This window comes from Amyelois transitella, chromosome 18 (genome assembly GCF_032362555.1).
Source record: "Amyelois transitella isolate CPQ chromosome 18, ilAmyTran1.1, whole genome shotgun sequence".
NCBI classification, from domain to species: domain Eukaryota; kingdom Metazoa; phylum Arthropoda; class Insecta; order Lepidoptera; family Pyralidae; genus Amyelois; species Amyelois transitella.
Genome location: NC_083521.1, coordinates 4,919,110 through 4,947,109, shown reverse-complemented (window position 1 = coordinate 4,947,109; position 28,000 = coordinate 4,919,110). Strand labels below are relative to the sequence as shown.

General features: G+C 34.8%; 3 protein-coding genes across 5 annotated transcripts; 2 read left to right on the top strand and 1 right to left on the bottom strand.

Moving 5' to 3' along the window:
* Window positions 1-652: 652 nt before the first annotated feature.
* On the bottom strand, window positions 653-13,852 carry LOC106143570 (claspin). Of its 3 annotated transcripts, none has more exons than XM_060949046.1 (16): window positions 9,910-10,878; window positions 8,943-9,089; window positions 8,333-8,538; window positions 7,248-8,071; window positions 6,782-7,007; window positions 6,068-6,687; window positions 5,763-5,989; window positions 5,133-5,267; window positions 4,591-5,050; window positions 3,659-3,780; window positions 3,175-3,377; window positions 2,871-2,986; window positions 2,306-2,427; window positions 1,928-2,140; window positions 1,250-1,417; window positions 653-971 (listed from the first exon to the last, which is right to left on the bottom strand). In XM_060949046.1, the coding sequence occupies exons 1-16, from the start codon at window positions 10,624-10,626 to the stop codon at window positions 855-857; spliced, it is 4,623 nt and encodes a 1,540-aa protein (XP_060805029.1). In that variant the 5' UTR covers window positions 10,627-10,878; the 3' UTR covers window positions 653-854. The 3 variants fall into 3 exon arrangements, with proteins under 3 accessions (XP_060805029.1, XP_060805030.1, XP_060805028.1); XM_060949047.1 differs by having other exon boundaries at window positions 8,949-9,089; XM_060949045.1 differs by lacking the exons at window positions 8,333-8,538; window positions 8,943-9,089; window positions 9,910-10,878 and adding an exon at window positions 12,192-13,852 and having other exon boundaries at window positions 7,248-7,676.
* A 1,338-nt stretch (window positions 13,853-15,190) lies between these two features.
* On the top strand, window positions 15,191-19,363 carry LOC106129327 (uncharacterized). The gene is made up of 3 exons (XM_013327858.2): window positions 15,191-15,543; window positions 16,240-16,418; window positions 18,336-19,363. Exons 1-3 carry the CDS (start codon window positions 15,277-15,279, stop codon window positions 18,742-18,744), a joined length of 855 nt encoding a protein of 284 aa, XP_013183312.2. The 5' UTR covers window positions 15,191-15,276; the 3' UTR covers window positions 18,745-19,363.
* A 721-nt stretch (window positions 19,364-20,084) lies between these two features.
* LOC106129769 (zinc transporter ZIP1-like) lies at window positions 20,085-27,877 on the top strand. Its single transcript, XM_013328438.2, has 5 exons — window positions 20,085-20,463; window positions 22,503-22,863; window positions 23,731-23,864; window positions 23,967-24,040; window positions 27,272-27,877. Exons 1-5 carry the CDS (start codon window positions 20,193-20,195, stop codon window positions 27,413-27,415), a joined length of 984 nt encoding a protein of 327 aa, XP_013183892.1. The 5' UTR covers window positions 20,085-20,192; the 3' UTR covers window positions 27,416-27,877.
* Window positions 27,878-28,000: the final 123 nt, after the last annotated feature.

Genomic DNA, 28,000 nt, shown 5'->3' with positions numbered 1-28,000 from the left:
CGGGTACTCTTGACCTGACCCTTTACCAGGACGTCCTTAATTTGATCAAGATCGTCTAGGCCTTCCCATTCCGACCTTTCCCTCCACACTCTCCTTCTATATCTGCTAAGTCAACCTGCTTTCAATCATCCTTTCCACAGGACCAAACCACCTGAACATACCCTTTTCTATTCCTGTAACTACATCTTCTTTCACATCACAACTTTCCCTTATCACGTTGTTCCTTATCCGGTCACTCAACTTCACACCCATCATACTCCTTAACGGTCTCATTTCCACTGCATTTATTCTGCTTTCGTGCTTCTTTTGCCATACCCAACTTTCACTCCCATACATTAATGTCGGGACCAACACGCCCTTATGCACAGCCAGTCGAGCCTTTTTGGACAGTTTCTGACTGCTCATAAAGGCATGCAAAGCTCCATTCACCATGTTCCCCGCGTTCACGCTCTTAAGTGATAGTGATAGATATATACGCATACTTCAGTTTTAAAGATAATATATTTGTATAACTTTAAGATTACTTGACCGATTATGATGATATTTGTCACAAAGACAGACAAAACCTTCAGAAGTAAGTAACAGGGATTATTCCTTCTGGAAATTTTAACGGGAGCGACGTAAATATGTTTATAAATAAAGAAGCTGAATGTAAGTGTAAAATACTTTATTTCAATATTTAAGTTTCATATTAACAATAATAAAATAATATGTTATCTTTCTTTTCAGTCACTAACATAAAGGGATATAATTATACATATATACCTATATGGGATTGGCTAAAGAGAATGATACGAAATATACCTATAGTCAAGATTAATAGCTGAAATACAAATGTTTTAAATTACTCTTATCTACACTTTAAGGTGATCAAGTAAGCTACTTCTAGGCGGCTTTTTCTTTTCTTCAGTCTTCATCTTCTTCACTAATCTTGGAGTACCGGTGTTTGTTTCAGCTTTTCTTTTTGACACCTGAAAAAATTTAATTACAGATCATTTTGGTCGAAACATTGGAAGTGGAACACAGAACTGACGTATTTTAATGGATATTTCCATTAAATACTTTAATTAAATTTCACAGAGGGCACAAAAACAGTCGTCTTTGTTTCTTGTAAAGGCGCCACACTCGTCTTAATTTTACTACAATACTAAACGTCGGTCAAGAACTATACGCCTATTGCTCACTTCGACATCACAAATAACAGTCTGTGGCCCTTCTTTCTACGCAATCGAAATGATCGAAAAACTACCTTAGGCTCCGGATCAGCAGGACTAAGGGTCGCGAAGACGAAGTTTCTTTTGCTAGAGGGCGCTAGTGTGGGCGCGTTGTCGTCACTCGTCGCTAGAGGCGCGGCGAGCGCGGCCAGGCGGGCCAGCGCGCCGCCACTACGCGTTAGCAGGGAGCCGTGGTAGCTTTGCTGCAAAACAGAAAAAATAAAATAGTAGGTATATCAACAAATATTTAAATCAAGTGTCAATGGTAATGTTAGAAGAAGGTTTAAGCTTACGTATTTTGATTGAATTATTTTACGTGCGACATAAACTATAGTGACCATTTTGTCAACCAATCAACTATGGACGAACATACATTTTTTGTATGTAATACACGTTTTGTAACGCTATAACTTTAGAACCTTTGGTCTGATTTTGACGATGTTTAAAATGTCTGTCAATAGAATTTTTAAGTTCAAAATCGATTAAATTGTTTTAAGACAAGTACACACAATATTGCAACAATTGTAAAATACTTGTATATTTTTTCGCAGCAAACGTTCTGCTGGGTTTACGTTCTCCTGCAAGGTTACCAAGGTCCGACGAGAGTCGCTTCTTGTAAAAAAAACCCTTCAGGATAATGATAATAGGTGGGCCCCGGTCTCCAGTCCCTTCCCAGGAGAGAATTACAATGTGCAATATTTGTATATCCTTACCTGGAAAACAGTAAAAGCTTTCTTTGGGCTAGGTATATCTTTAGAAGACTTCTTTTCAAGGGCCACGGGGCTATCCGTCTTTGCACTGCTGTCTTCATTGGTCGATTTTTTGGCTTCAGAGAGGAGACTTGACATTGTTCTAGAGCATAGATTAGCTTTAATTATAGTTGTTCTGTTTATGCTGATATTCAGTTCCTCTTCGTCTTGTTTTTGCTGAAAATATGTTAAAAAGAAATAGGTGAAATACACGCGGAGTCATTTGACGATTCGCCATAAAAATAGAAGATAACTTTTTACGAAGCAATACCGATGCGTCTTATAAAAATTGGTGCCCGCCTGTCTACAAAGCTTGTTGAGAAAATTTACAAATTGGATTACCATTTGGCGCAAGAAAACTTCTCTCTCGTGCCTTTGCTTCCTCCACTGCTCTTCAGACTCCAACTCCTCCTCTTGTGTGTCGGCTAACTCGCCGGGGACCGTGCCTTCTTCTTCCTCGCCGTCTGTAAGATCCATCCATACAAGTATTAAAGAGTATTTTTTACATGCTAACCGATTCTCTTACATAAGAAAATCACGCCTCTCTCCCAGGAGAGTAGGCAGACACTACATCTTTCCGCTGCAACGATTCGCTTACGGCGAGGAAAAACATCACTATAGCATACAAATAGGAGTGAATTATTAGATAACTGGGTGGGAAATTATGTTCCAAACCTATATATCAAGAGTGACCCGTCTCAGTTAATCAAGCCCATCGCTACGTGAAAGATTCAGTTCAGGCCAGGTTAAAAAGTTACGAGACGGTAGATTACATTTAAGTAGTTACCCGACTTGAATATTCCAGGATCAGGCTATTGTCCAAGAATGAAGCATAGGGGACAAAGCTTAGACCTCAGTTGATAAACCTCCGGGTTATTGTAACCCACAAAAAAAACAATATAGGAACCTGCGTTTCGCCATCTGAATTTGCGTTGACGATGCCCATCGCCGAGGTCTCCGTCCTCAAACAAGAGCTCTTGAATCAGTCTCACCTCTCTTTTGTCTTGGTCAAGCATATCTCGCCTGAAACATTGATATTTTTAAAACTTACATATCCAAGAACATAAACTAAATAGAAATCGCTTCACCTGTTTATGAGAAAATGACACAAACACACAGACAGACAGACACATCAAACTTATAACACCCCTCTTTTCCGTCGGGGGTTAAAAACGGACATCACATGACGAAACCACATTGTAATTACCCACATGTGTATCTGTCCGAGTTCCCGCTGCAGCTTCCTCTGGCTGAAGGTGTCGCTGTCGCCCTCCTCCCGCTCCATGCGGTCGAGGCCGGCCTCGTCCTCGTCGCCCGACCCCGCCCACTCGTCCTCCGATGTCAACTCGGCTTCTTGTTCGAAGAATTCGCCAATTTTACGCATCTTTCTCTCCTTTTGGGGCTTCACTTCGACCTGTAAAGCGATAGAAGTGTGCAGAGATCAAGTGGAACAAACAAGATGTAGTCTTTGCCTGCCCTACGGAGAAAGAGGCATGATTTTCTCTATGTTCCGGTTATTTACATCGGTTAGCTTCTATCTTACGGTGTAAATGAGCATCGTAATGTCACTTCGTGTAAAAACCGAACGCGCTTCCCTCCAGAGAACTGTGGACTTAACCGGGATAACGACAGGAGAGTGACAATAGTTTTTTTTACGCGTTTTAGGCGTAAACTGTTTGTCAATTTAATACAAACCTCGTTTTCTTCAGAATCATATTCTACCAGCCTTTCAGGATCTTCCCCTACGTCAGACAAATAATCTTCTTCTTTTTCTTCAACATTTTCATACTCTCCGTTAGATTCATCGTCTTCATCATCTGAAATCATATATCTTTACTTTAATATCTATTCGATGTTATGAACGGGAAAGTGTTTTTACCTTGTTTGTCCATTCTTCAGGTTCCTACAAGCCACATGATTTTACACACACAGGTAGGGGTACTTACTGACTGGTAACAGGAGTGACATGCGATCCTCTTAAATTTAAAGGGAAAATATACAAGACTATCATCAGACCAGTCATTCTGTATGGAGGAGAGTGTTGGGAACGAAAGCGACGGATGAAAGGACACTGCATGCAAGTGAGATGCGTACATATATTTAGTTGGATGTGTGGAGTGACAAAAATTGATAAAATACGTAATGAGTATATAAGAGGAAGTATGAAAGTAGCGTCAATAAATGAAAAGAAGAATGGTAATAAGCTGGGTTGGTAGGGACACATCATGAGAAGAGAGGAAGGTCATGTTACTAAAAGAGCTTTAAATATGGAAGTGAAAGGTTCAAGAAATAGGGAATGACCGAAAAAGAGATGGATGGACGGCGTAAAGGATAGTATGAGTAGAAAGGGAGTGACCAGTGAGATGGCAATAACAACAAAGAAGAAGACAGGGGTACTGCGAAGGACATACATTTTTTATCCAGACAAAAGTACTACTACTACTACTGGTCCCGTGGGATTTGCGGTAAACGACAAAGTGGACACAGGCAAATGATAGTTATAAAATTACCATAAAACAGTGCTTCTTGGCTTATGCATTCTAGCTAATTTTGTGAGAGTGTGAGTAAAACTTTACATTGAATTTAACGACAACATTGAGTTTTTGAAATGGAAAGTACTCTCTTACCAGATATTTGTAATGCCCTCTGCTCAAGCTTTTTCTTTTTAATTTTCTTCTTCTGTTTGATATCAGGCATATCATTTTTTGTTTCATCGTCCGAATCTATAATAAACTTTTTCTTAAATTGAGCGATAGGTGCCTCTTTATTTGAATCCACAAAATATTTCTTAGGTCTTGGCTCTTCAAATTCTGGATCATTTAATTCATCAAGTATTGATTTCAAATTGTTATCTTCTATCTTTTTCTCTACAGGTTTATCATTTTTTCGTATTGTAGGTAATATTTGAGAGGTGTTATCAGTATTATTATCATTAGTTTGGGATACAAATTGATTGTCATAGAATTTTCCAGTGCATAAATTTAATATTTCCTCGCCAATTGGCTGTGATTCTGACGGTAATTCTGATGGCACTAAATTTTGAGAGAAACTTCCAGAACACATGTTTAATACCGCATCCAAATTAGGCTGAGAAAAGGGAACAAGAGTTAGAATGGTGACATAAATCGAAATACTTTGAAATGCAAATAACTTAAGATTGTTTACAAACCTCATCATTTTGTTGCGTCTCCGAAATCACACTTAATTTATCCCCAACAGGTAAACCAGTAGTTGGGAATTGTGAGTCGAGCGCGTTTTGTGTGAAACTTCCGGAACACATGCCTACTACTGCATCCAGACTTGGCTAAAATCAAGATTACTTTCCTATTTTACTTCATTACAAACACAAGTGGTGGAACGTCCGGCCACCATAAACCGAACCAGCCCCCGTATCTCGCTGTCCCGTTTTACGTCATAATAAAAAGCGAAACAGCCAGAATTAAAATTAAGGTTGTGTTTATCATAATATATGTTCATATATGTACATGCAGTATGCAGAGATCGTGGCAAGTGGAAAGAAGTAGTCTCTGCCTACCCCTCCGGGAAAGAGGCGTGATTTTATGTATGTATGTATGTATATGTACAGGTGTGCTTAAAAGTAGGCTTCAACAACAAACCTATGTAAAGATCTGTAATTACTGACTAAATTTTTCATTTCATCAGAGAGAAAGTTCTTCAGCATGTAGAAATCTGCTCCCGTTAACACAACTTTTCTCGCGACTTGTGCATTAAAATAGTATCATATATTTTACCCAGTAACAAACAAAAGGGTTTTATAAAAATTTATTGAAGAACTTACGTCGTCATTAGGCAATGTTTCAGAAACAACAGTCTTGTCTTCGTGGGCATCCAAATCCATAGCCATACTGGCGGTTGTGCTATTTAAAATCGAAAATGTTTGAGTTCCAATATCAGTCTCTTCATTAGAATTGTCAACATTATTCTGAGTTTGAACAGCACTTTCTTGGCTTGTAAACAAATTGCCAGAAAACGATTTGTGTCTTTGCGCTAACTGCAGGTCTTCATCTGAAAAAAAAATAATAATTACATAACTATTTACTAAATGACCATATGGGCAAGAAAAAATGTGCAAAGACATAATACCTTGGGAATCTAAAATAGCTTGACTTTCTATATTAATTATATTTTCATTTGATTCTATGGCAATTTTGTCAACATCATTTTCATCAGATATTGTCTCTTCCGCCGTCTTATTATCAATTTTGGGTACTTCATCTTCCTCATCTGAATCTTCAAATGCTTTTAAAATCCTCCCTTTTTTAGTTGTCACTTCACTCTCGTCTTCGGATTCAGATGATTCCTCACTTGTATCGTCATTGACATCATCATTATTTTCTTCTGCTTCACCATCCTGTTTTTCCTGCTCTTCTTCTTCATTTTGAACATCTTCTTCAACATCTGATACCTCAGCTTCATCGTCTATCATAGGATTACGTTTTCTAGGTCTTTCTTTTATTTCTTGAATTTCTTCCTCACTTTCTTCGCTCTCTGATGATTCTTCATTCAATGTTTCATCTTTTTCATCCAAATTAGCTTCAATTTTTTCGATTTCATCTTCTGATTCATCACCTCTTATAACGTCCATTTCCATTTGCTGTTGTTTTTCCTCTTCTAAGCGTTTTGCCCATTCTAGAGAACGCTGCTCCGCAAGTTTTTCTTCTAATTCATGTTTTAATTTTAAATGCTGTGCGCCCGGTTTCAACCTGTATAAAAAAAACCATAGAAAAAAATAATATACCTTTTTCATTGTACGTGAATAATCTAAGAACATTGTTTTAAGAGACAAAACAAGGCTACCTTTTTTCATTTTCTCTTTCACGCTCTTCTGGAGTCTTGAGTTTAGCAAAGTATGAAAATCGCTCTTTCAAAAGTTCTAAACCAGTGAGTTTCTTTCGAGCCACGGCATCTGTACCATCTAAGTCTATAACCATTCCTGGAGCTCCAGTAAGTTTAGGTTTGACATTGCAGTCATAGGGGTCATGAACCAGCATGGGCGAATTTGCATAATCTGTAACATTATTATCTGCAAATAAAATAAAATGAGCAGCACAATCATGGTTAGTTCTTGAAGGAATAAGCAGCGAACATATATGTGTCTACTTGTCACAATCTCTCCATTCTTTGATCTTCTCCATTGATTCATCTTTGATATCAATATGGATACACATTTATTAATATTGTCATGCAAGTTCGTCGAAGTTTTAAAAACAAAATAAAATATATTTTTAATCTTTACATTATATGGAAAACCCTTCTTACCTACCTTTAAGAATCTCTGCATTTTCTATGATTTTATCTATCTCATCCATATTAACTTCATCATCTGAGAAATCAAATTCTCCAGAAACTTCATCAAATGCCATGTCATTAATATCTTTGGTGGTGGTTGGTTTTGATTCATTTTCATGTACTTCCATATTCTCAGTGTTAACTTCAGTATTTTCTGTGTCATAATGTAGAGATACTAATTGACTATCCTTTTCTGAGTCTTTGTTATCATCCTTTCCAGTTTTCTCAGAAGATATATTTGCTCCTGTATTAGAAACACTTGTAGAATTTACATTTGAGGTTTCAGGTTCTTCAATGGAATCATTATACACTAAGGACATTTCTGCATTAGAAGCATTGCTATTAATACTATCATCAGCTGTTTTGGAGACAACTTTAATTAAGTCTTCCGATTTAATATCAGCTTCGTTTTCAACATCATTATTTTTTTCTGATTTGGAAGTAATTGTATCATTAACCAAACTTTTATTTTTATGATATTCAACATTAGCATGTGATTTATCAATGTCATCTTGAGGTGAATTAATCATCTTTTGAATTTGAATATTAGCCCCCATATTGGCACTAGTTTCAATGAAATCATTTTCATTATCATTTGATAATATTTGACCATCCTCGAATTCTGTATCCTGAGTTTGTTTCAATTCATCATTATTTTCAGATGGTTTTGGAGTGTCAATTTGACTGTTATTGGATTCCATATATTTTTCAGGTTGACCTTCACTTTCCTCAGGGTCACCATCTGTGTCACTCTTACAAAGTTCCATCATTTCTTTTTGTCTATCCTCTAACAATTTTCTGTAAGACAAATTAAAATCATTTTGTTTTTATATCAGCCTGTTATATATTGTCTTTTTACTTTTGAATTGGCATTTCTTTATATGCCAATTCAAAATACGATATTGACTAAAAGGAAGCAAACAAAGAAGATGTAGGTACATTAACTAATTCTCCTTAATGTTGATGGATTTTAGGCGATGGGCTAGCGACCTGCCACTATTTGAATCTCAATTGGCCTATCAGTGTTTTTCAAGATTGTTGGCTCTGTATTATACTTACGCATATTGTTTCAACTGTGCCTCATTCATTTTTATTGGTAAAGATTTGCCATCAGATGCAATAGCAGGCTTCCTTCTGCTCATAATGTCTTTGAGAGACAGTGCTTTTGGCCTGTGATATGGCAGAGTAACTTCTTTTTCTCTTAGCATTCTGTTGGACTCACTTTTAATTTTTTTCATGTTTTCCATAGCTTGCTTTGCAGTCATCTGTAAGAAAATATTAGTATTAAATGAAAATCAACAGCTATTGGAATTTGAATTGAATTGTAACAAAAATGATTCTCATGTTTTATAGCAAGATGGAATCTTATAATATTGCGGTTTTATAAATTAAAATTAAAAGGTATGAAGGTTATTTCAAATGTAGAGGAAATGGGAGAGATCTTTAGAAGAGCAAGATAAAATCTGTAGCATCTTCCTACCCCAATGAGAGACAGACGTGATGGTATGTATGTATTTAGGTAATTGTTTTCTTTTTAATTGTAAACATTTAAGGTATGTATGTATGGCACTCCTCCTTGGAAAAAAGAACTAGAATATATGTACAATAACTAATTATGTAAAAAGAAAACTTGTTGGAATATGCTAGTAGCAAAAAAGGCAATTGTTACCCGAACTGGTTTTGGTGAAGTAAGCTTTGCAGTTTTTCTCTCCTTCTTCTTATGAGGCATAGATTTTGCTCTAGGGTGGTTTTCTTCATCTGAAGTGTCAGGATCACAGATTGTAGTCTTGTATGTTGATGATTTATCTTTGATAATCTGTAAAAGATTAAATCAAATGAAATGTATCTGAACATGTTCAAAGAGAGAACTGAGACTGTTAGCAATGCCTACACCAAAATTTTATTCATAGAATACATCATGTTGCTTAATAATTAACAAATATGACAAATAAAATAGTATGGTGAAAAATACTTTTGATGCATTTCAAACTTATAAACATGAAATGAATTCACACCAAGTAATTAAAAGCTTATATAAAAAAAATATTTAAAGAAAAAAGATAAGACATCTAACAGCTGTACTCTTGAGGCTTGGATAATGATGATAAATAACATATAATAACGTCTATGTAGGTATAAAACCCTTGCAGGGTGGACAGAGCGAACAGTAATCAAAAGACTGAAAGGCCATGTTCAGCCGCTTAGCTTAATGATAGAATTGAGATTCAAATAATGACAGGTTGCTAGCCCATCGCCTAAAAGAGGAATCCCAAGTATATATACCTTATCCCAAATCTTATATACTCAGGATAATGATTACTAATTACTACCTTACCAAAAATTATTGAATGCGAAGGGGCCTTTAAGTTTATTTTCAGTGTATGTCTCATTATATCACTACATACCTACTATAAAGTAAAATTTCCCTTTTTTCTGTCTATATGCTGTAATTTGGGAGGAAGGAAGGAGGGTTTTTTGAGGAAGGAGCTGGGGCAGTTTGCTATTGTATTAGTAAGTCAGTTGCTTGATATTCATAACAAGCAGATAACAGATTTTAATGTAATAGGTTTTTTTAGTATCCTTTGAGGATATAAAAGTTGTTGTTGTTGCTGTTAGCATAAAGAAAATAATGTTACCTGTTTAATTCTTTCAATAGATGTTTCATGGTCTGACTGCTCCGAACTATTAGCATTTTTATCAATTTCCTTTTCAGACTCACTCTCACTATAAGAATTGACTATCTTTTCTTTTTGTGAATCACTTAATCTTGATGTGACCAAACCTTTAAATTTTTCTTTTAACTTATTCTTTTTATTTTTCATACGTAACTGCTGTTGTTCATTTTTCATAGCTTCATCTGCACTAGAATTACTACTATCACTATTTTTTATCATTATTCTGCACTTCTCCCTTTTCTTAGTTGTCAAATATTTTTTATAGGATAAAGAATCACTTTCTTTATTCTCTTTGTCCTCACTCTCACTATCAGAAAATTGTTGCAATTTTTTCTTCCCACTTTCATTGAAATCTCCATTAACATCATCATGATCACTTTTGTGCACTCTTGTATCTGATTCACTATTGCTATTCTGATTAACCTTTGTAGTATTTGCTTTTTGATTCAGTATTCTTAAACTCTGTAATTCATCTTCACTATCAATACTAATATTACCTTTATTGTTCTTGTCCCTATCACTTTCACTATCAGAAAATTGTTGTAAACGTTTCCTCACTATTTTGATGATACCTGTATCGGAGTCCTCATCTCCATGATCACTGTCGACATGGTTATTTTTATTGATTTCTAACTGATGAAATTGTTTGATTGACTCCACACCAAATTCGTTTTCCATTTTTTATCAAAATCATCAATTTTGAATTTACTATTTATTGTTTTTAATATCAGAGTAAACTAATACACCATTACACTACTTCGTTTATGTGGAAAAGGAAGAGAAGAGAAAATATGTTAATTTCTTTTAATTTAATGCATATAAAACATCATTTATGCTGAAATAATAAAAAAAGTTGCACATATACCAAATAAAGATTTGAAAGAAATTCACATTTAGTTCTTATTTAGTTTTAGGGTTAGGATAACTGTTATTCTAGCAAAATTTTGGCGCCTTTTGATTTGGTGTCAAGTAGGTGTCAAGTCAATGTCATTTGACATATTTGATTGACGTTACATACATAAGTAAGGTTACTTATGATTTTTTTTACGATTTTTAACACGACGTGACCAAGATCACGGCCATGGATACAATACGGAATATACCTCTCTCGCATTCTCCACATTCATTAGTCTTAATTTCATACTTAACCGACGAAAACGGGTACTCATAATCGTCTCCTTTTTTTAAAACATTCGCAATACTTTGGATACAAGCACGGCCTAAGCACTAGCTTAATAATCAGGGCTGCACTTGCATATTTAAAAGAGGCACTTATTATCTGATTCTTGATCATACATTCGTAACACTTTTTGTTACTAGTCTTTTGCGAACTTAAACTTCGAGACTACCTAACCAATTTTTCCAACCGGACATTCTATTGACAGATCTCTACATACATTTCAATCAAATTAAGGGAAAACATATTATGTTTTCTCTTAATTTGATTGGTAGACCTCATTCATTCGCTTTGCCCGCTTGGTCTATGAAGTTAACATGTTCATAATTCACTATGTTCTTAAATATGAAAGACATCCTGTTTAATAATAGCCATAGTAGATAATAGAAAAAAAACACTATCTAAAGAATTTCTCTGCTAAAATAATCTATATCTATACATATCCTAATAAAACAGTAAAAATATTTTGTCTGAACATTTAATGTTTTGACTGAAATGGATAGAGATTTTTTTTTACATTTTTTGTCTGTCTGTATCTGACTGTAGGATCACGCTTATCTCCAGAAGTACTTAACCGATTAAATTACAATCTTCACCTCGAAATTTACGCGGACGAATTCGCGGGCAACAGCTACTACTTAAATAAAACAAAAATTTTACATAAATAAGATACTTAATTAGAATATTGTATTACCAAGTCGGTACTTACCAATAGAACCAACTACTGGGATTTTGCCTCTAAACTTATTAATAAGAACAATGGGAATATCGGTCCCTAGACTTATCAGTGAAACACTTTGAAGCATTTTGTTGTGTTGAACTATTTTAGAAAGAAATTAAAACTATAAGTGTGTAAACATAAAAACATATTATTATTTCAATAGAACAAAAACCTAACCTATATCTAGATAAAAAAATACGTAAGTATAGAGCAATTTTCATTTTGCAAATAATAAATAAAGCTATATTAGATTGAATGTCAGAAAGATGCAAAAGTGTAATAAAAAAAATTAATGAACATAATCAGGAGTTGGCAAAGAAACCTCTCTAGTTTTAGGAATATCACAAATCACAGCCTCTGCAGTTGTTAATAGAGATGCGACGCCACTTGCATCAGTAAGAGCTCTTTTAACTACTTTCGTAGGATCAATTATTCCCTTTTCAATCATATTGACATATTCATTATTAATGGCATCGTAACCAAATTCAGCACCCATTTTTTCAACTTTTGATACTACAATCGAACCATCGAAACCAGCATTACTGGCAATAGTTAAACACGGTGTTCGTAATGCTTTTTTGACTATAGAGATTCCAATACCCTGATCTTTATTTATTGGTTTCAATGCATCTAATTCTGGTATACACCTCAAAAGAGCCGTGCCACCACCAGGAACGATTCCTTCAGCTATAGCTGCTCGCGTCGCATTAAGAGCATCGTTAACTCTATCTTTTTTTTCGTTGACTTCAACCTCGCTAGAACCTCCAATCAGTAGAACTGCTACACCCGATTGTAATCTACCCAGCCTCTCTATGAGACGTGTTCTGTCGTAATCACTTGTCACATTTTCAAGTTCTTCTTTTATTTCTTCGATTCTTTGTTTTATATCATCTTTATTGCCTTTGCCTTTTAATAAGAGGGTGGAGTCTTTTGTTATCACAACTTCACTAACCCTTCCAAAACTCTCTGGTTGACAGTCTTCCAATCGTACTAAGTTAGGATCGTCTTCAAACAAAACCCCACCAGTGGCTATAGCCATATCTAATAATGAGTTTTTCCTAAACTCACCGAAGCCAGGAGCTTTTACTGCGGCTACTTGTAACCCAACTTTTAACTTATTTACAATTAATACTGACAAAGGCTCCCCGTCGAAATCCTCAGCAATAACAATAAGAGGTTTCTTTTGTGAGTTCGCTATTTCTAAAGCAGGTAGTATTTGTTGAATGGTAAATATTTTCTTTTGAGAAAAGAGAATCAGTGCATCATTGTATTCAATTTTGGGTCCCTTATGGGAGTTAATAAAATATGGTGATACAAAACCTCTGTCAAATTTCATTCCTTCAATCATTTCAAGCTCGTCGTTTAATGTTTTACCATCTTTAACGGTAATGACACCATCTTTGCCTACTTTCTCCATTGCCTTTGCTATAAGTTTCCCAATTGATACATCACCATTAGCGGATATTGTTGCCACTTGCTCGATTTCTTCCGAAGTGTTTACCGGTTTGGACATCATTTTTAATTTATTTTTTACAGTATCAACGGCTAACATGACACCTTTCCGAATTTCTATTGGGTTAGCTCCTTTAGATATGGTTTCAAAACCTTCTTTTGCTATAGCTCTGGCTAAGATGGTTGCAGTTGTAGTTCCATCACCTGCCTCTTCGTTTGTTTTATTAGCAACATTTTGCACGAGTTTAGCCCCAATATTTTGAAACTTATCGTCTAATTCGATACCTTTGGCTACGGTCACTCCGTCTTTGGTTATTTTGGGTGGGCCAAAAGATTGCTCTAATATTACATTACGTCCTTTGGGGCCCAAAGTCACAGCGACAGCATCAGCTAGAATATCAACTCCTTGAAGCATAAGAGATCTAACATCTGGTCCAAACTTTACTTCTTTCGCATATTTGCGACATTGATTATATTGAAATTTTACAACACCAGACCGAAATAAATAGTGAAACCTGTACATCTTCTTGATAATTACAAATTAAAACATGGGCAACAACAATTTAGTACAACATGTCATTTCCTTGGAACTACCAAAAATATGTTTTAAATTTTAAAAATTATTCCATTCAAAATTCAAATAGGTTTTAAGGTTCCTTTTTAATATAACCCTTTGTTAATCATATGCTAGCTTTTGTGCGGGGCTTTTGTTCTCGTGGGATTTTCCAGATAGATGTTGCATAAATTTAATTCGAAGTTCTGTTTTATTACATTCTTTGTGCAATTATTCCATTCTCGTAAAAATTTAAGTAAGTTGACTCGCAAACGAAGTTGAACACAAATAGATGTCATACCAAGTAGCCGGTCGGTAGACGAACGTTTTTCCCACATAACATAACTTCAAGTAATGTTTTTTAAGTCTGTAGTTTTCCTCTTGTTAAAAACAAAACAAAAAGGTAGCTTAGTAGTATGTACCTGAACGTTTATGAGATTTTATTAAACTACAGTTCTAGCACATAAACTGGTAGGTTTAAGTACTATACGTTCTATCTTATGTCATTCAGCGTCCCTGTAAAAAAAAAAGTTCAGAAGTACAAGAAAACTTTGTACTTACGCCGTTTTTGTAGGCAAAACAAGGCAAAATATAAGTACGTTTATTAAAATCAAAAATTTTGTTTCTAACGTAACTGAGAAAATGAAAGAATACAAAACCTACGCGTATAACTTGCTATTGTTATTAAAAAGTTGTTGGATGAAGTAAGAGAGTGAGAGAAGTTCCTAGTGCATAGGTAAATATTGGCTGCACCATAAATAGCATACACCCCAACTTCGTCAACCGTGTGCTCGTTGCGTAAACTTAAAAGACAAATTAATCAAGCTTTTGATTTGAAATTTATTTCGTTTATCGATGGCGATTACTTCCGAAAATAAAACGATTTTTGAATCGATTCGAATCTTAAAAGATTTCACAAGAAAATCCACGTCTGTAAGATCGATTTCTAAAAAATCTATTTTATGTAAATATAAAGCCATTTTATGAAAAAGAAGAAAAAAAACATAATAACTGATCTCTTACTAGTAAAATCAGTTTTTTAGTTCAGGGAATTCGATAAATTACAATCATTTTATTGCCATATCAAAGTCAGATTAGGTCTTCTTTCATGAAGACATAATTATTTTCGAAATGTTTTTATTGCATGAAAATATTAAAGCTTCAAATGCTTTATGTATGTCTAAACTAAGAAAAAACCAAATGACGATTTTCAAAGGTGAAACATCTAATCCCTGGATCGATTTAGTACTGCAAATCGATTTAAAACACCGATCTTATGGGCTTGAAAAATTTATTCTTCGATTAATCGATTTCAGATCGCCATCTTCGTGTCTGTGAATCTGTGACTTCGTTCGTTTACGTTTGATTTGAATCACATGTGCTATTTCGATACAAAACAAATTATTTAAATTATAGAAATTAATAATGTCTTCCTGCAAAGTAAAACCTATAATAGTAAACTTAAATATTGGTGACCAATTGACGTTAATTTCATGCGGACATGTGATAGTAGAATTGATTAAATTTATTGCATATCAAAGACTGCAGATACCTTACACCTATCAGTGGTTGAAACAAATAGTAAATAAGAAAAAAATGTGTGAAGACCAAGATAAAAAAGATAGTTTCCAGTCGGAGAGACATTTTCTTACAGCTTCGACTGCTTTAGACAATTTAGATTATATTCTAAAGGTAAGTAGGTACAAAGTCAAGTCATACAAACATAAAATCGCGCCACTTTTCCGGAGGGGTAGGCAGAGTCTACATCTTTCCACTTGCCACGATCCCTGCATAATTCTTTCGCTTCATCTTCCTTCGTCTGACAGTCCTTATCAAGTCCAACAAAACAATTACATACCTTATATTTATGTATTTGTAAGAGCGTCGGTGGTCGAATCGTAAATTGGTCGGTTAAACAAAAAACGCATTTTGTGCATCAAGGCACCGGTTCGAATCCCACCTCGGCCATGTACCAATGACTATTTTCGAAGTTTTGTAAGTAAGTATATTAGTTTGAATACTAACCAATGCTCTTACTGTGAGGGAAAACTTAGTGAGGAAACCTGCACATTCAGGCAACTGGATTTGTAACCATTATCCTTAACAGATTAGGTTCACCTGCAAAGTTTGTAGAGGTGAGACGGGAATCACTTAAAAATCTGACTTGCCCAGTCCAGGATACATGGTCAAGGGCTAACCCCGGGCTCCTCTCCAGAGTGGTGAGGATGCAACTGTGACTAAAGCCATGAGGAAGAGAACAGAAGACATACCTATTATTTTAAAAATGTTTATCTTTTTGTGTACCTATTTAATTAAATATTATTTATAAGTCTAATATTACTTCTGTTTGCTAGAATTTAGTTGATAAAAATTTCCCTTTGATTCTAGAGCATTTTACAAGAAATGAGTGGCTCATCAATACCAGAAGAAGTTTGTATAGCATTAGGAGCCACACCCATGACTTGTAGAGAGATGTACCGACTGATTCTCCCCACCCTGTGCCATAAACCCCAGTGCCATTCACCCCACATAGCATCTGATCAAAAGATACAACGCAATGTTTTCAGGTAAGCAAAAATCCTAAGATCTGATATTAATATGTATTTTATATGATCAAAGACTACTAAGAAAACTTTGCAATTCTTGGTAGCCTTCTAATTGATTTCATTTTGGTTTTTTTGTTTGGATTATTATTTTAGATTTGAATACATATTTAATATCAAAAGGTACTTTCTAGGATATAGGGTGATTGCGCTGGTTTTCGTCCAATTAGCGGAGTTGCTAGCTTTCAGACGTAAAAATAATATGATAAAGTATCCTAATTAAAATAGCTCATATTTGTTTATATACCTCATATAGTCTATTTTTGATAAAAATTAAGAAACTTTTAATTATAACTACATTGTTTTTTATATAAATAATTAAATGTTAAATGGCAGATTTCACTAGTTTTCGTCCAAAAAATTTGGTTTTCGCCCTGGTGTGATCTAGTTTCCGTCCAGTATGTAAAAAAGATTAAAAGTGCAATGTTAAATAAAAACTGTCTTTATAATCTTTTATTTAATCAACAAAAATATTAATTCTTCAGCAGTAGATTTCCTGCTTTTTTATTTCCCCGAATCCATCTATAACAATTAATTTCAAAGTTTAGTACCTACTAGAAAAACCTGTACGAATTAACAAGAAAATGTGTTAGAAGTAGATTCCACACTATTATGGACGAAAACTAATACAAAAAAAAATTGCTGTTTAGTTTTCGTCCATGCCATTTAAACATTTTTTTAAACAAGCAATACTGAGAAATTATTGGACGTTAACTAAATATCTTGTCAAATAGCCAATAAAGTTCATATCTAAAGAAAACACATATTTTTTTATAGGTCTGAAAAAGTAAAATGAACATTCCAAATATTTAGCTTGCTGTTTTAGTTTCCGTCCACGTGGACGGATACCAAATAATTGGTAAAATTGGCATGTCAGTATTCGTCCGCAAACTTTTACTAAGATTACTACAAAAACATTGTAAAATAACCTTAACATAATGTTAGTTATACTCTTAAATATCCTTACATGCCAAAATATTACCCAATCTATGTGAAATAATCATAAAACCCACCACGGAGTGTTCCTGCACCAGCTATTTTTTTTGTATCGGCAATGACGTCTACGAAACATGAACACATGCTGGCCACTGAGTTTAATTTTTTCGAAGTTTTTACTTGACAAATTGGATTTTGTGGTTGTTAGAACTGTTGCTTAAGTATGAAGGATCGTGACAAGTTGCAACATGCGTGCATAGGTGTGTTTATATTCTTATTATATGCGTTTAAAAGTGAAATGGACGAAAAGTAGAACTGGACGCCAAACCAGCGCAATTACCCTACTTAATTGAATAATTCAAAGGAAATATAGGGAAATTCAGATCTCAAACCATTTCAGTGAAAAAAGTCTCAAATGTGACAAAAATTACAGAATTACACCAAATTCTCATTACATGATAGAAACTATAGCAAAACTGGCATTGCATGTTTGTTGACATAATTTTAACCCGTGGTGCGTCTAAGGCCTTGGTTTCAGGAGAACTAAATTCATGTCACGGCTTGAGTAATCCATGCTATGGAAAGATATACATATTATGACGTCTATATCCCTTGGGGGTTAGACAGAGCCCACTGTTTGGAAAAGTCTGAAAGGCCACATTTTGCTGTTAGGCTTTATAGAGGAATTGAGGTTCTAACAGTGACAAGTTGGTAGCCCATTGCCTACAAGACATCCATTGGAAAGAGACGGGAGTGGTCATATTTTTTATTTTTCTTTCACCATGGAAAGACAGAATGAGTAAATAAAAATGTTACTGTGAACTGTACTTGAGCTATGCACTGTATTTTATAATACCCTCTCTATAATTTAAGTTTAGACATAAGTTAACATTTACGATTGTGTTTGGGATTTGTGAATTATGTAACTGATAAATTTATTTTCAGAACAATGGTGACATCAGAATCATTGAGTCAAGTATTTTTTGACTCTATACCACCAACAAATATGCACATATTCATCAGGAAGAAATCGTTGAACAATCAAGATACTCTCAACAGTGACTGTTTTGAACCGACTACAGGGTGCAGAATACCTAGAAAGACCAAGGTTGTGGTCATGAATTTTCAGACTGATAACCAGGAAAATGTTTCTTGTTGCAATGAGTTTGAAATCTTTGGTGAGAGTGGCAATGTTGATAATTTAAAACCAAGGAGAGAAATAGATTTTGAAGAGTTTGAGGAAATAGAATCAACTGATACAATGAAGTGGTACCAGTCCACATATGTGATGAAAGGGTTCAAAGACTGTGTTGTTAATGGTGCATCAGTAACTAATTCATGGAATGATTCTTGATGAAGTTTGATTTATTTAGGCCAATTTACATAGTATAATCTGTTCTTAAGATAATATTGCTCAATTTTCTGATTGAAAAAATGAAGAAAAGGTAACTATGATTACCTATTTTAATTTACTCTGCAAAATACACTATACACTTGAATATTTTTATCACAGTTTTAATGTTTCCTAAAGCTATATGTGCTGTGTATGCATGTGCCTTACTTACAATAAAGAATTGATTTAAATTTATTAATGATACTGAAATACAGAGGAGATCCATGAAATCATAGTGTGTCTAATATTGAATGATTGTAAGTTGTCTAAAGAAAGATATTTTGTAAGGATATATGGACTTAAATCGTAATTGACTAGACTGACAATGTAGGCTTACTGGCATATTGCATAAAAAAACTAGTAACTAGTAGTTCCAAACTTAAAAGTCTGTGTGGCTGATATGTTTAAAATCAAGATACTGGCCAATTTAATGGCCAGTTATATTCATTGTGCATTTTTATATACCCATGATGTTCATGCTTTTTCGTTTTTTACTTAACTTCTGTTGAATTTTATTTTACTGATAAGTAATAATTTTAGTTTACCATAGTTTACAATGTTTGTGCCATGACAGTAGATACCTAAGGTTATTAAATCAATTTTATGTTTAATTCAATGAATTGTTTTATTGAATATGTGTTTGAAGATTAACATTTTAAAGCTCTGTGTATGTTATTCATTCATTCATTTATAATAACTGTATCATAGAATTGAGAAAATAAATCTTATTATTCCTATTTGTATGGTATATATGTTTAATTATCTGCTATTTATGGACTGAACACAAAATATTTTTTTTATTTCTATAGGAGCCCTATCTGATAATAAGAGAGCTTTCATATTTACTATAGGTATACCTCAATTTAACTACTAAGAAGAACATCTTTTTCAAAATCCATTGATGGAGTACTTTTTATCTATGATTTTTTTGAAAGGAGAATTTTGTTTTTATACTAAAGATTTTTATTTGTATCTTAAAATCTGTTGTCAGGGTGAGGGACGTCACCAGGCCATGACAGAATGTATCACTCATTGTTATTCAGTTAACTTTAGATTTTTTGGGGGGCTTAAATGGAGTCTTAGCGTGTCAATAAATCTTTGTTGGATATACTTGACACGGATATACATTTTGATGAAGGACTTCTTATTACATTTGTATTAAATGAGGTCATCGCTGCATCTTTTAATTCATCACACTATTTATACTGAAACAGAGCTATTGTACAAAATTACTGACGAGACAGTGAACAAACTGTCGTTTTTATCATTAATAATGAGTTGTTATCATGTCCGCCTACAGCCGTGGGAAGGAAGCCCAGTCGAGTGAGGTCGGCGGCGCAGCAACGCCGTTTACTGCGCCCGCGCACCGGTTTATTTCTCGTATTCAGAACATTTAGATTGACGTTAAAATGAGTTTAGCCATGGCTGCCGTACAAGGGGACGCGCTTACCGCGAAAATAATTACAATGTGCTGTTTATTCGGCATTTCTATGATAGTGGGATGCCTTCCTTTGTTAATATCTTTGAAATTCGACTGGTTCACCAAATCGGCTGACCCTAATCTTCGGTCTTCTAATCAGCTGGTCATGGGCATGTTGTCTTTCGGTGGCGGAGTTCTGTTTTCCACGACATTCATGCATCTATTACCAGAAGTAGATGATAACATACAACTATTACAAGGTGAGTATGGAACATAGTGTTTGCGGTGATGTTAATATAGGTGATGAAAAGTTCTGGAGATGGTGGTATCTTTATTATAGACACCATGTAGGTGTGTGTTCGTTTTTTATTTGTACCTAGTAAGTTTATCTTTATTTATTTCACGAGAATAAACCTAGGTATCGTATCGTTAATAAGCAGGTTATGCCTAGTAAACGGTTGAATGAAATGTTTATAATTTTTTATAATGGGGTGTGTGCTGATGGATGATTTGATGAAAACTATTTTTTGTACGCAAATCACAGAAATTTGATTTCTATAAATGAAAGTATAAAAATATACCTACCTACTTAGTAACTTTTATTTTAACGTTTAGAAATTTATATTGATATTAACTCAAATCCTACTTGGATATTTAGAAACATATATCCTGTAATAAATCTTTGGTCCACTATTGTCAACTTTAATTAAGGTTTCTATTCTTCAAAGTATTCTCAAAACAACGACCGTGTAGACTTAATGTTTTTGTTATCTCCAAGAATCGAAGTGGAAACGACGTGCGTCCGTTACTCGTACATTAATTGGTTGGTTATCATTCATAATCCCAACTAAGAAATATTATGTGAAAGTAAGTTTCTTTGTAAGGTATTTTTTCCCAGTTACACCATTAAACCGATTTTGATAACTTGATTCTGCGTGGGACTTTTTATTTCGCGCAGAATGTAAAAGTACAAACGTAGAGTAGAGTAAACGTGTGCAATGGCTGTAAGGTTTCTGTGATTTTATTTTAACAGATCGATTGTTATCATCACATTATGGCGCGAGGATTTAGCGACAAACGTGCCAAGTCTAGCTACTTAATTTATTTGAATCATAAATAAGCACATATTATGTAAGTGTTAAATTATACAAACGTGTTAGCACATTAATTGGTGTACTTAGGTACCTTGTTTATACGAGTCTATGACGCGTCAACAAACTGTTATATACTTACAAGTTGTGCCGTATGGTTCATCGTTCCCGATCCGGCACATTCGAAAAGTGATACGGCTTATCTTTCCCGTAGATGTCCATTCCATTAGGTACGTATAGTAATAGCAATTCCAAAAGAAAAGGTTAGAGTGAGGCTTTTTGTATAAATAAATCCTCATTTCAGTCCTCCTTACTCCTTTAATCCTCAAGGGTTGTCTGGATGATCATTTGTAGAGTTTGAATTTTGACCTTACATTAAAGAACGGTGCGAATCCACGATATTCAAGGGCAAAGAAACAGGTAAAACAAAAGCTACTAATAAAAACATCCTGTATTTTATCTAAGTATTCTTTGGCTACTATGCTACTAGATAATTAGCAAGTAAGCTTCTTATCACTCAATAAAATTGTATATGTTTTATTAATTTGAATAACGATTAGCTAGGGTATTAGGTTTGTATATGATATCTCCTTTGTAGACATTGTATAAGTATTTATATTTACCTTTATATATCTTAGATATTTGAAAGACATACAAATCGTTTGTTATATCACTGTGCATAGGTGGCTTTTCTTGTCGCAAAAAGCTCTTACGTGCAAACAGGCTGTCAAATGGACCCTTTTACACCAAACCGATTCCCTATATAAAGGTACCTAGTCATTACATGTTTTTGTAGACGGACTCTAGTTAATCTTATGAAAGGTCTATAACAACCCTGATAATATATGTTTATGTGGTATCAACAAAGAATACCAATTCGAACGAGCATTAAAATAACAGCTTTACGTTAATTTTATTACTCCTGGCGTTATTCTCGGTTGCGTCCTCACCTCTCCTATAGGTTGGTTTTAACCCGAGTCGACTTCCGCCAGATTTGTAACCTTTTGCAGAACGATAATATACTGACATTGATAGACTAACATAATTCAGAAGACTTATTGACTCATGGCCTTGGAAGAATTAGAACCACCCTGCGTGTCACGCTTTTTTTATTCGTGCACCAATATTATTTATTACCTTTTTACCCACCTGTTTATCCTGACGCTCTGAAAAGTAAATTTTTATGTTCAATAACATAATTTTTTCAGACGCTGGGGACCTACCAGAGATACCGGTTTACCTCGCAGGTCTCATAATGTGTGGCGGCTTTTTCATGATGTACTTAATAGAAGAACTGGTCCACGTGTACATAAACGGGAGGCAAAAAAAGGTTGCTGAGACCGACGTACCAAGGCCTTTTAGTCTTAGGAGGGATTTTGAGGAGAACTCAACTGAGGAGCCTATCAGAGATGTGAAGAGTCCTGGACATGGTCACAGTCATATGCTGGAGGATGCTGAGGATTCTGTGATGTCAGCGTTAAGAGGCTTGCTGATTGTGCTGGCTCTATCGATACACGAGCTGTTTGAAGGACTCGCTGTCGGGTTGGAAGCATCCGTTGGCAATGTCTGGTAAGCTTTTTATACTACCTAGGTTCCCGTGGCAATTTTCAAAAAGCTTTTCAGTCTCGAGAAGTAACTTTTAGGAGAATTTTATTGAAGAGCTGACGATGTACCGTGTAAACTTTGCTCGCGCTATTTAGCATAGATACTCGCTGTTATTGGCTGAAAGTGTAGCATACTGCGCTATGATTCGGTCGACAATTGTAGCGTAGGTACCGTCAAAAATCTTGGCTTCATAAAGGGTTGTCTCGTAAATTGTAATGCTGTAGCGCCTTAGGAAAAGCTATCTAATGACATTGTGGTAAGTTGGTAAGCTTTGAAGTCTAGCTTTTGATAGAGTTATATATGTCACTGTGAAGAGTGTGTAGGTAGGCTCGTATTACAAAAATTACTTTACTTACTTTGAATCAACGTATGTTTATTTTATTTTTGATAACCTACGAGTATTTTAAGCCATCAGTTTGCTTAGATTTTGAGACGTGAACCAATAAACGTGACTAAAAAGTAAATAAGTAATTTAAAGATAAAAATACTTTCACGATTTTTGTATACGCAGTCTATAAATGATTTTACGAATACCTAATCGTAGCTAGTCTAAATTACGTAAGGTAGATAAGTAAGATATTAATACAACTGATTGTGTAATCATGATTAAAGCTGGGCTGAGGCTTCCTTGCAAAGTTGTAAAAACCAGATTAACCTACTCACTTCAGGATCATGGTCATGAGCGGAGCTCGGGCACAGTATAATGAAGTGTAGGTACCTATTTCCGGAGCGGTTCTTCAGATCTGAGGGTGATGACAACTTGTAGCTAAATTCCACATATCCTACTTCTCTGTCCTAACTGGGTTGAGGATAAGAAAAACATGTTTCCAGGTACATGTTCGGAGCGGTGTCAGCTCACAAGTACATCATCGCGTTCTGCATAGGAGTGGAATTGCTGGCTGCCGGCACCAGGCGTTGGCTCTCCTTGGTCTACATCTTTACATTCTCCTTTATGTCCGCTCTGGGTATTAAATCAATTTATAATAAGTTTACAAATTTTGCTTAGCCGGAAATTTGATAGTAAGATATCGCTATTAAGTATAAAATGTATTTATTTGCTGTTATAGGTATTGGGGTCGGCATTCTGATGGTAGGCGGCGCAGGCGCAGCTGATGCGGGGCTGTACTCTGTCGTGTTACAGGTGACACTTTTATCATGTTTTAAAATGTTACTGCATTCCATTTGCCTACGGTCGAACAAATACAAATAAAAATATAGGTTAGGTATGTACCTACTTAATCCAAATTTAATCTCCATATCGTTCAGATTGATTTGTATAGGTGCTAGGCGATCAGGTTAAGAGTATCCGCCAGCCTGCATGAATGAGGATGAAGCGAAAGGAATATGCAGGGATCATGGCAAGTGGAAAGATGTAGTGTCTGCCTACCTTTTGAGAAATTTTAATTAAAATCTTATCTAGTAACCGGACTGAAAATAAGTACTCGTACACTAATCTATTGCCCAATAAAATTATCGTTGTTTATATCAGAAGTATCGGACGTTTAAACTCCCAAAATTACAGTGATAACCCAATGTATAGTTTTACTGCTATCAATAGATTAAATTAATTTGTATTGTTTGCCGCAATATACTGGATTAATATCAATGATATTACGATTAGATCTGATTAATATTGAGGAAAAAAATAAGTATACTGATACAATATTTTGCAACATTTGGACATTGCTCGTATTATTAAAAAAATTACCGTGTGATTTCTGAAACTAAATTAGAACCACTCTATGTATTTCCTATGTAAGTGTGTGTCGTAAAAGGCGACTAAGTTATCTATACTAATATTATAAAGCTGAAGAGTTTATTTGTTTGAACGCGCTAATCTCAGGAACTAGGTACTGGTTCGAATTGGCTGTATAACATCACGCTACAACTATTAGGAGCGAAGAAATAATGGAAAATGTGAAAAAAAACCGGGAAAATTATTCACCCTTGAGGGCTTCAATAATGCCCAAATTAACTATTCCACGCGGACGGAGTCACGGGCACAGCTAGTAGGCTTATAAACTTGGGTTCCTCTTGTAGACAATGGGATACAGCAACTTGTCACAATTTTTTTTATATCGTTTTTTTGACCAAAAGTACTTTTTTATAAAATAAATATAAAAAATCACAAAAATATATGCTGGCAGCATTTCCCCGCTGAATAGTATAGACTATTCTTTGAGGAAAGAAGACGCCGGGCCTGACGGGGCTGGGCCGGACGTCTGGGCCCCAGGGTCCCGGAATCCAGAAACCCTTTGTGTCCACAGCGAAGGATAAAAAATAAAACAATCACTGTCACTATTCTATTGTGAGGCCACACAGCTGAACGTGGCCTTTCAGTCTTTTCGAGACTGTTGGGTCTGTCTACCTCGGAAGAGATATAGACATTGGACTGTTGAGGGGATTTGTATTTAAAACTTAAATCTGATGTTTTAAAACCATATTTCATTTTAAAAATTTATTTTATCAAAAATCTTTACCTGAAATGAAAAAAATTCTTGACATCATAGTCAACATATACATATTATATGTCTTTATGGGGTAGACAGAAGACAGAATAAGTAGTCACGAGACTCAAAGGCAACGTTGATGCAGAGGTATTGACAGGAGTTTAGCTCCCTCAATTTCATAAGCCTGAACAATATTTTATGAACAACAATTCTTTCTTTCGAATCAGCCTTTAAGTTGGTGAATGAAATTGTACGTACGTGATTGATATAAACTTACTTAGGTACTTATGTGAATAATATTTATGCATCTTTATCTACATATATAGGTAGTTATGTGTTTTCTTTTTTCTAAATGGTTGACTGGCAGAGAATGCTAAATATACAATATATAAATATATTCGGGACAAATTCCACAGATTAGAGTTAGCCTCGAAGTAAGTTTGAGACTTGTGTTACGAGATACTAACTCAACGATACTATATTTTATAATAAATACTTATATAGATAAACATCCAAGACCCAGGCCAATCAGAAAAGATTTTTTCTTTTCATGCCCTGGCCGGGATTCAATCAAACCCGGGCCCTCCGGTGTAACGGACAATGCGTACTACCGCTGCGCCACAGAGGCCGTTAATGCTATTAGCATAAAGTCCACCTACCGTCTTTTGAGGCTTAATAAAGTTTTTAATAAATATATAAATGTTTCTGTAGTCGGGTAATAGGTTGAAATTAGTGGTTGATTCGATATGTGGCGACATCACTTATGTCAGACACATATTGGAGCATAAATACAACCCGACTCAACATCGTCGGAGCCGCGGTTCCCCAGGCATTATACCTAGCCTGACGGAAGATCTTCCCTTTGGTGGTGGTCGCGCCCAGTCATCACAGAAAATAGTTAGGTACGTAGTTACTCCTAAATAAATCTATAAGATTTTTATCATACCGTATAAGTACCAATAATGTGTAATGACCGCGAATAACAGCCGATATCTCTTAGTTTATTATCGTCATCAATTATTCTGTTATCTTTATACTTATAATGAAATAAGCATTCGAATATTTATTTTATCGTAAAAATAAAAGCAGGCTTCTTTTGATAAAATCTGAATTCGATTGATCTGCGAAAAAAAAATCCGAAAAAAATTATAATAAGCGCGTGGCTTATTTTTTTTTTAATAATACATTCTAACTTTATTCATCGTTTGTTGGAAGATGAAAGCAGTAGGCACAAAATTCTGTATAATTATATTTATAGTAGTAGTATAGAGTATAATTCATAATAAATAAAAACGGGACAAATAATATTTATTTGTTTGTATTTTAATCTAGTTGTTGCTCGTGGCCCCGCCCGCGTGTACGTTGCTTTTTACGTAGCCTGTAGTAAATAATAGACTAATAGTTTAGAGTATTAACTAATAGAAACCAAACCAATAGAACCATTTAATTATTAAAATTAATTGCCTTAAGGAAAATTTTAAATCTGTTATTACCCTATGCGAAAAAGAGTTCTAAAGTCAGCGCTATCTATTGAGATTTTTACGTACTAAGTACTTAACTAAATTATACGACCAAATTCCATGTGTATTTTCAATAAAATTCAATAGAGATGCAGTGTGTTTTTGTCTGTTTCTCTTCTATCGCCACTATCAGTTTTTTGGTAAAACATGTAATGTATGTACCTACAAACTTCGCTATTTATTGATAAGAGGAGTATAATAAAGATTCCTAGGTTATATGTAGGTATAATATTATTAATAGGTAAAGATTGTAACTTTATAAACATTGTTTCAACGTCAAAAAGGTACATCTTTTGCGGTTGTATGTAACTCGGGCGAAGCAATGTAGGAAATTTTGTTAATATTGTGACATATCTTTTAGAATTTAAATAAATAAATTAAACCTTCCACAATTGTTTTCAGGGTCTGGCTTGCGGTACCCTGATATACGTGGTCTTCTTCGAAGTTTGGCGGCGGAACAGCTCCGGGCTGATCCAGTTCACATGCGCCCTACTGGGTTTCTCCATCATGGTGGCTCTGGGGTTGGCTGTGGAACTTAGTATATGAAAAATAAACTAGGACGTTAGTGTATTTTATGAGGTACCGGTGCCGATAAGCACGAGTACTGTGTTCAAACACCGGCTGTTATATTTGAGAATAATAATTCTTCTATTTCCTCCTGGCTAAATACCTATTACTGACATATACACCTCTCTGAAGAAGAGAGGGGAACAAGCGCTTAATGCCACCCACAACATAATGTACCTATCTATTTTTCAGGTAGGAATTACGGTATTATTGATTTTGATTCGTGAAGTGACTTAACTTTACCTAAACATCTAAATCTTAATAAAGTTATTTTTGGTTTTGTTTTAGAAATTGGTTGTAAATGTATTATACAAATGTACTATTTTTGTATGTATAATAAGGTTGAAAAGATGGAGACTCCGAAGGAGTTCGATGAAAACTAGACTTAATTTTGGAATGTTGTGAATTTTTGTAAATACATTAAAATAAGTTTTAATAAACCTTATGGATTTCATTTCGCCCGAACAGATATCTGGCAAAAACGCAGCTGACAAGGTACCACGTAGTTTTTACGTCTTTTGACCATCTGAAAAGTCACAAGTGCGTACAATTACAAGAATAATA

What these genes read in the sequence shown, in the direction of transcription:
- LOC106143570 (XM_060949045.1), bottom strand. Translation starts at nt 13,821, where the DNA reads ATGTACAGGTTTCACTATTTATTTCGGTCTGGTGTTGTAAAATTTCAA. An exon ending in GAACTCGGACAGATACACAT is followed by an intron (nt 2,987 to 3,174) that starts GTGGGTAATTAC and finishes TCAATGTTTCAG; the next exon opens with GCGAGATATGCTTGACCAAG. An exon ending in ATTCAGATGGCGAAACGCAG is followed by an intron (nt 2,428 to 2,870) that starts GTTCCTATATTG and finishes TGGATCTTACAG; the next exon opens with ACGGCGAGGAAGAAGAAGGC.
- LOC106129327 (XM_013327858.2), top strand. Translation starts at nt 15,277, where the DNA reads ATGTCTTCCTGCAAAGTAAAACCTATAATAGTAAACTTAAATATTGGT. An exon ending in ATTTAGATTATATTCTAAAG is followed by an intron (nt 15,544 to 16,239) that starts GTAAGTAGGTAC and finishes CTTTGATTCTAG; the next exon opens with AGCATTTTACAAGAAATGAG. An exon ending in ATACAACGCAATGTTTTCAG is followed by an intron (nt 16,419 to 18,335) that starts GTAAGCAAAAAT and finishes ATTTATTTTCAG; the next exon opens with AACAATGGTGACATCAGAAT.
- LOC106129769 (XM_013328438.2), top strand. Translation starts at nt 20,193, where the DNA reads ATGAGTTTAGCCATGGCTGCCGTACAAGGGGACGCGCTTACCGCGAAA. An exon ending in TAACATACAACTATTACAAG is followed by an intron (nt 20,464 to 22,502) that starts GTGAGTATGGAA and finishes TAATTTTTTCAG; the next exon opens with ACGCTGGGGACCTACCAGAG. An exon ending in TGTACTCTGTCGTGTTACAG is followed by an intron (nt 24,041 to 27,271) that starts GTGACACTTTTA and finishes AATTGTTTTCAG; the next exon opens with GGTCTGGCTTGCGGTACCCT.